Genomic DNA, 8,169 nt, shown 5'->3' on the forward strand with positions numbered 1-8,169 from the left:
CGGGTGCCAGATCTGTCCCCCCAGTTGTGAGAGGAGGTCCGCACGAACGGGGAGGCGCCAAGGGCGTCCGACCAACAGCCCGTGCAACACTGGGAACCACAGCCTCCCGGGCCATCTGGGGGCTATCAGCAGCACCGTGTGGCCCTCCTGGGAGATCCTGTGGAGAATGGCACGGATCAGTGGAAGGGGGGGAAATGCGTACAAAAGCTGCTGGGGCCACTCGTGTGCCAGCGCATCCTGGCCTAAGGGGCTCGTTGCCTCTTCCAGGGAAAACCATAGGGGGCAGTGTGTAGAGCCTTGGGAGGCGAAAAGATCCACCTCTGCTCTGCCGTACCGCCGCCAGATGGCCTGCACCACCTCTGGGTGTAGCCTCCACTCCCCAGGATGAGGGCTCTGTCGGGACAAGAAGTCTGCCGCCGTGTTCCGAATGCCCGCTATGTGCATTGCCCTCAGGCTCAGCAAGCGGGGGTAGGCCCAAGACAGCAACTGGTGAACTAGGCTCAGGGATGACTGAGACCTCGTACTCCCCTGGTGGTTTATGAGGTAAACCACTGCTGTGTTGTCGGTCCTCACAAGCACATGCCTCCCCGACAGCACAGGAAAGAAGTGCCTGAGGGCAAGGAGAACTGCCTGAAGCTCCAACACATTTATGTGTCGGCGCCGCTGTTGGGGGTCCCACGAGCCGCGAACAGCCCTGCACTGCCAAACAGCACCCCAACCTGTCAAAGAAGCGTCGGTCGTTACGACCTCCCTGCGGGAGGGTATGGCACCAAGGGGAACCCCCTGAGTCAAGTATGCCCGGCTGTTCCATGGTCGTATGCACTGAATACACCTGGCAGTGACTCTCACCAGCTCGTGCCTGTCTGCTCTTGGATCCAACCCCAGTCTGTTGATCCACATCTGGAGCGGTCTCAACGAGAGGAGGCCTAGGGGGACAACGGCAGCAGCTGCCGTGAGCGTGCCCAGTAGTACCTGGAAGGAACTGAAGGTTTGCACTTGGCCTCTCCTGAACTGTCCTACCCGACTGAGGATGTCGTTCACCCGTTGGGGAGATGGGGTTGCCTGTCTCCTGCGAGAATCCAACTGGATACCAATGAACACTAGACGCTGACTGGGCGTCAACGTACTCTTCTCGAGATTTATCCTGAGTCCTAACCTGCCTGAGTGAGATATCAACAGAGATAGGTCCCTGAGCGAATCTGACTCTGTCTGAGACACTACCAACCAATCGTCCAGGTACGAGAGGATGAGCATACCTGTTTTTTGTAGTGGTGCCAGTGCTGCTGCCACAAATCTGGTGAAAATCCGAGGGGCCAGTGATATTCCAAAGGGGAGGACCCTGAACTGGTAGGCCCTTCCCTCGAACGCAAAGCGCAGGAACTGCTGGTGATGTGGTGCAATTGGTATGTGAAAATAGGCATCCTTGAGATCTATTTTCGTGAACCAGACGTCTTTCCCGATGGTCTGGAGGACGTCTGCTGTGCGCAACATATGAAATGTTAAGATTTTGAGGTAGTTGTTTAATGACCTGAGATCCAATATGGGGCGAAGACCACCCCCTTTTTTTGGGATTATGAAATACGTGGAGTAGAAGCCACTGTTCAGTGAACATGGCTCTACGGGCTCTATTGCTCCTTTGTCTAGAAGGGCCCTGACCTCCTGACGCAGGGCCAGTGCCTTGGCCTCGTCCCTTACTGTTGTCATCCTGACCCCTGTGAACCTTGGCGGTCGGCGTTTGAACTGAATGCTGTAGCCCTCTGATAGGGTGTCCAGCACCCAGGGGTCTGATGTTAGCGCTTCCCAGCTCAACAGCTGTTGGCTGGTGAAGCGACCGACCGCCGGGACTGAGCCGTCACTGCCTGCCCGCTCGGCCCCTCCGGCTCCTGGAGGGGCGGCGGCTATATGTTGTGTCCTGCTGTGCCGGACGAGTGGTCTGTCTAGTGACGGGCCTGCGAAATCCCCCTGGTGGAGGTGGCCTTGACTGAGACACAGGCCGTGATATCACTTGGGCCCTGTCAGTCCCTGAGTAGGGTCTCTGCCGGTGAACAGGTGTGTGGTTTAAACTGGCAAATTGTTGCCTGACCTGTGTCGCCCGCAAACCGCGTTCCAGGGCCTGCTGCGCCGCAGGTCCGAACAGCTGTCCCGGCACAACCGGTAGAGAACGGAGGACCTTCCTGCTAGGCTCAGACAGCGAAGACTGGGCGAGCCATACCTGACGTCGCGCGAGTGTGAGAGAAGACATCACCCGCCCGAGCTCCCTTGACATATAGGCAAATGCCCGCAACGAGGCTTCACTGAGGGTTTGCGCTGATGGGTCGACCCCAGGAGACTGGAGGATCTGGGAGAGGGCTAAAACAAGATGGGACATAGAATTCCCTATACGTGCCATCCGTGCCGCCGCGTCATAACTCTTCCCGAGCAGGTCGTCCGTCAGGCGACATTGTGGCCATGGGCAGCGCACGTCTGGTCTCAACGCCTCATCGGGCGAGAGGATCAAGCCTGCCAATGTGGGTTCTATACTAGGCATCTTGTCGAGGCCACAGCTGGATGCGCCCTGCATATTAGCTAGTGCCCTACAATCACTAGGGAGATGGGAAAAACGCCTTGGGTCTGCCCAACATCGCTGTAGCTCTTCCATAAAGGGGGCTGACGGCGGGACACACAATGTAGTTGCAGTCGGGGTCTGCATGAAAAAAGCACTCTGCGCACCGGCCTCCGCGGGTGGTGCATCCACCCCTAGACGTGCCAGTGCTAACTGTATTGCTGGCCTTAGCCCTAGAGCCGGACCAGCAGCCGTGCTACCCAGAGAACCACCATCCTCTAGGGAGTTGGAGTCAGAGCCGTAAGATACCAGCTCTGCCACGTCCTCAGCCCACTCATCTACCGTCCTTAGACTCTCTGAGGCTCTGATGGAAAGCACATCATCCTCAGAGACACTTACTGCTGGGGACAGTACAGGGGGCGGTGGGTCGTGTGTTGAAGCACTTGTAGCGGAACCACTAGCTGGCTGTACATCAGGATGCTGCAAACCCTCCAGTAGTGCCTTTATCTGAGCGAATTCCTCCGCCAAAAAGTCCACTTTCTGGGCCAAAGGGTCTGACTTAGTGCGCTTAGGAGCACTCCCCGTCTGTAGGTCTAGCACGCTTGCTTGCCTGCGTCTCTGTAATCTAGGGGACTGGCCAGGATCCGCCTGTGCACAGGCCAATGGAGATCCTGCAGCTCCCTCTAGGCCGGCCAGTCTGGCGGCGCGGGCAGCCAAACTCAAACAACAACAGTCTACACAAGCCCTCTCCGTCAGCCCTTGTCTAAGGTGGTCTACACCAAGGCAACGGGGGCAGCGGTCGTGACCGTCATCAGGCTCCAGGGAGGCCGAGCACTCGGCGCACACCATAAACATGCCGCAATTAAGTAAATAAACAAGGTCACCGTTACTGACAATGGGCACTCGGCCCAGTCCAGCTGCGGATAGAGCGAAATGCACTCGTTGCAGCACGAACTACAGTTACAAGCGAAAACCACAAACTGAAATTGTAATCAGACAGCTAACAACCGCTGTCTATTATAAAGCTGACTTGAAGAATGAAAGCGAGTAACCGCTATCCACAATCGCTAAGTTATATTTAAACCAACACAAAATACAAGACACCTAGTGTCATTCAAAGCACAGAAGATCAGCAATAATGCCGGGCTAATGTTAGCCAAATTAAATAACTGAACCCCGTCTCGAGTTCAAATACAAGTTTAGACAGTAGCCTGCGAAAATCTGGTCGGAGGCACCTAGGAATGCCGGCGAGGCCACCGATATCCTAGGCTAAGCCAGCTAACAGTTAACGAGAGGGCAAATTTCCTTCGACGTCAACCTAGAGCGAAACCACTCGTGGACGCGTCAATAATTTAGAAACCCAAGCACTTACCTTGATGAAATGTACAGCAATCGCAGTCTTAAGAGGGCGAAAACGCAGCTCCAACCCGTAAAGGGTTACAAGACTCCTAGCGATTGACTCGAACACCTACGTCCATACGAGAAGATGACAAGAGGTCACTTCCGGGGTGAAAGCACCTTAAGTGCATGACGTTGCGTCATACGTCACCCCGGTCACAGGTGACTTTGTTGGTACAAACACTCGACCTACATGCGTATGTGATGGACATCCAGGTGCTGAAAGCACCGCCTCTGGCGGTCAGAAGAAATGTAATAGAACCACAAAATTTGTACTGGATCTGCAGTACCACTTTGCACCACATGTGGTGCTCTTTAAATACAATGGAAGTCAATGGAAGAGTAAGAGAGTCACTTGTTTGCTGCACATATCCAATCTAAACACACAGTTTATGGTTCATAGTGGTCCAAATAATTATTGCAACATGAACAACATACTACTCATACATAAATCTTATTTAGAGAAAATAAACTGATCAAGTAAATTATACACACATAAGACTGACTGGTCATCATACATGCAGCAAGAGGATTTAGCATAATTACCATCTTTGTAATGAGTTTTCTACACCAGCTTCAACCTATCAGTGCCTATGTGAGCACTTTAATAATTTTTAGCCAGCTGGTTAGGCAAAGTCTATATTCATCGTCATATGCTTGGAATGCAGTCCTCTGTGATACATAGACAAAGAGCATCAAGATGGAGATCAGTGCTTTAACAAACAATGGGTTTCTAAAATTCAGTTCATCAAGGTATTTCACTTGATGAAGATGACCATGTGTGTTTCCATCACAAGTATTCATAACAAGGTTTGAGGACTCGTGGATCCAAGAGGCATTTGTAAAAAGATGATAAATCTTTAGTATTGATTTTTCTGCATCTGACAATGCACCGAATTTTAGAAACCCCTTTTTACTTGAACCATATGAACCATAAACTGTGTGTTTAGATTGGATATGTGCAGCAAACAAGTGACTCTCTTACTCTTCCATTGACTTCCATTGTATTAAAAGAGCACCACATGTGGTGCAAAGTGGTACTGCAGATAAAGTACAAATTCAGTGGATTTATAGACAATATTTGTAAAAAATCTTATCTCAATGAAGAAACTCAGCAACAAGCCGAAATTTTGGGCAGATGATCCTCACATACAGAATGATATATGGTAAAATTAAAAAAAATACTGTTAACTGTCCACGTGGTGAAATGAGAAGATGAAAACAGGCTTTTTGAAAATCAAGCCCAATTTAATAAAAATGCTCTGACAATATGATAATGTTAACAACCAAAGTTAATGCATGGACATGACCTTATAATCCATACATGAGTGGGAAAAAAATCTGATGAATTTGTGTCACATACTTTTTGAATGACAAGCCCTCAAAGGTGGTGATGTTTTTTCACATAATGAATTTATAGCCATTTTCAGAGCTTTGCAGAGGGGAAATTACACAAGATACACCTGATTTGATTGGATTGTTTAATTCAACAGGAAAATGTACTTCTATTCACATAGTTTCACTAATGTGTGTGAAATACCAAAAGAGCCAATAATGTTGGAAGTTAAACAAAAAGGATTGTTCACCACGATGCTTAAAATGACTTGAAACTTCAAAGGGCTGTAGTTTTGGAACCATTAGTGATACAGATATACTATTTAAGATTTATGCATAGGTTTGGTCTACAAACACCCGTGATTTTTTTCTGATTTTTTGGGAGAGGGTGACCTGCCAGCCACTGGGTGATTTGACACGGAATGACCCTATACCCTAGCACCAAATTTAATTCAAAATGAGCCATTAGCTTCTGAGTATGACTGCTAACAACAAACTGTACAGATATGGTGGAGGTAGTGTTATGGGCTACGCATAAAGACAACACATGTGCAGGCGCCGGCATTCTCACATACCCTCAAGGGGTGTGTTTCCCAATAGCATGGCTGCAATACTGCAACATCAAATACCACCAAATACCAAATAGTAATACTAAAATGATAGAGAGAACCATTTTGAACATGCCCTCCGATAGTTATGATGATCATTGTAAAACAATACTTTTGAAGAAATTTGCTGTTTTTTGAAGAAAACGGCAAATAATTCCATCATTTGGTCTCTCGTCAACATCATCTGGACATTGAGAGCCATAAGGCCAAAAGTGTTTTGCTTTGAGCGCCAGCATCTTAGCAGCAGCTGTGTTCCCAACTTCCTGACCCCGTAGTCATGCGCCACTATCCAAGCACCAGGATGAGTTTAGGAGCGGTTAGTCACTACACAACAAAAACAAGCATGTGGAAATCACAGAGCTCCACAAATGATGAGAGGCCCGCATGTCACCGCCCTCTGCATGGAGGACCAGCGACCGGTTATTTTCTTTCCGAGTGGTGCTCAAAAACACATAGCCAAATGTCCAGAATAATTCATGTAATTTCCACATACCCAGAATTTCACCGCAGCCAAAAAGGTATGAAAAAATATCTGAGCAGAGAAAAATAAAGTAGAAAAAAAAAAATAAGGCTGAATCCATAAGAGGATGCTTGAGAGTGCAATAATATTTTATTGTAACCGCTAAATAATTCAGTGTTTATAAAGACAATTGCTGTTATGGACCTGTAATACTGCTGAAAGTTCAATAAACTCTATAAACTCTCTCAACTCTAAACTTCTGCACCAGGCACAGTTATGTGACCGTGAGTGTGTAAAGGCATTATTACCTCTGGCTGGCGAGTGCTGCTCGTCACCTTGGGGCTGGAGCCATACTTGAAAGAGCCGAAGGAGGCCAGTCGGCCCTGCCATGCTCCCGCACGTCTTCTGTTTCTATGACAACCGCCAACGAGCAGCCAAAAGCGACATCAAGGAGCAAACCTCCCGGACCAGGTGGCATCAGAGTGAGGCGGCGCGAGCACCGGGGGGGACAAAAGCAACACATTCTTCTCCGTTCATTCTGTCCCTCCCGGGGGGGGGGGGCAAGAGGGGGGTGCCAGTGGAGGAGTTGGGGGGTGGGGGGGGTGGGGGTGAGGCTTTCGGTTCTGGCTTGGATTGCTGTTTTCGTTTGGCAAAGTTTTAAAAGCCTGGGCGCTTCGTTAGCAGGAAGCTCTTGCGAGGGGATAACGGCGACGAGTCTGGTCTCCGTGTTCCAGAGAGGCAGAGAGAGAGAGAGAGAGAGAGAGAGAGTGGGGTGACAGCGTGAGAGCGCCAGACACTGAGTGGCAGGAGAATGCCATAACGGGTGAAAAGGGAACAACAGGGGCTGCCTGGCGTTAGAGTGGTAGGACTGGAACGCGAGCATGACATTGGTGGGTGGGGAGGGCAGTTGGGGGGCGAGTGTTTGTGCTCATGATGCCCTCTCATGCCACACAAACAGCTTGGAGAGGGGGCGGGGGGTGAGGGGGTGGAGCTGACCGCTCTGCCACCCGCCCCCTCCCTCCACACACATGCCAGCCCACTCTGCTGGACCATGGCATTCACACAAGTGTGTGTGTGTGTGTGTGTGTGTGTGTGTGTGTGTGTGTGTGTGTGTGTGTGAGAGAGAGAGAAGGAGAGTGTGTGAGAGAGAAAGACAGAGAGGAACACTGAAAGAGACAGAGAGAGAGAGTGCATGCCCCCTCTGATTGAACTCCATGCCATACCACATAATAAATCCCTTCCATTCGGCCGTGTTGAGTTTCAGGTCAGCTTCAGAACATGGACGGAGCCCTGGCCACAATCACAATAATATTATCTAAAACACTCCGCCAAGACGCAGCGAGAAAAATAAAAAGGAGACAAAGAAAGAGATTTAACGAGACGGAGAGAGAGAGAGAGAGAGAGAGAGAGAGAGAGAGCTAGAGAGAGAGCTAGAGAGAGAGAGAGAGAGAGAGAGAGAGAGAGAGAGAGAAGAGTACTGAGCGTCCAATGCTGGGTGACTAGGCCAGACACAATGGCTTCCAGAGATTTAGTGTTTTCTGTGACTCAATTAGCTGCTGCTATTGGATGCCATAAATCCAAACGGCCCCTGCATCAGAGGAACAAATTAATAGCCTTTCTTCCCAATCATCGGAAAATAAGAGGCTTTGATCTAGGAGCGCAGTTCGACTGCAGTTAATGAGACTCATGTTCTGGATCTTGCCTTTGAAACACATCTGGCTGCAAAGTGTGTGTGTGTGTGTGTGTGTGTGTGTGTGTGTGTGTGTGTGTGTGTGTGAGAGAGCAAGAGAGAGAAATGCATCCATACTACACTTGCAATTTACCAT

General features: G+C 49.7%; 1 protein-coding gene across 6 annotated transcripts in view; it reads right to left on the bottom strand.

Moving 5' to 3' along the window:
* Window positions 1-8,169, bottom strand: part of trioa (trio Rho guanine nucleotide exchange factor a) — a 120,123-nt gene that overhangs the window by 82,719 nt on the left and 29,235 nt on the right. Inside the window, exon 1 of one of the 6 annotated variants that reach the window (XM_076301823.1) lies at window positions 6,652-6,873. The exons of the other annotated variants lie outside the window; for them this stretch is intronic. Coding sequence (XP_076157938.1) covers window positions 6,652-6,733 — 82 coding nt within the window. The 5' untranslated portion in view covers window positions 6,734-6,873. Of the gene's footprint in view, window positions 1-6,651; window positions 6,874-8,169 lie in introns of those variants that run through there. 6 annotated transcript variants of the gene reach the window in all.

The sequence above is a fragment of the Alosa pseudoharengus genome, unplaced genomic scaffold (assembly GCF_046254945.1).
Source record: "Alosa pseudoharengus isolate Yale_2024_CS ecotype anadromous, Long Island Sound unplaced genomic scaffold, YU_APseudo_1.1 YU_APseudo_1.1_scf_23, whole genome shotgun sequence".
In the NCBI taxonomy this organism is placed as follows: Eukaryota; Metazoa; Chordata; class Actinopteri; order Clupeiformes; family Clupeidae; genus Alosa; species Alosa pseudoharengus.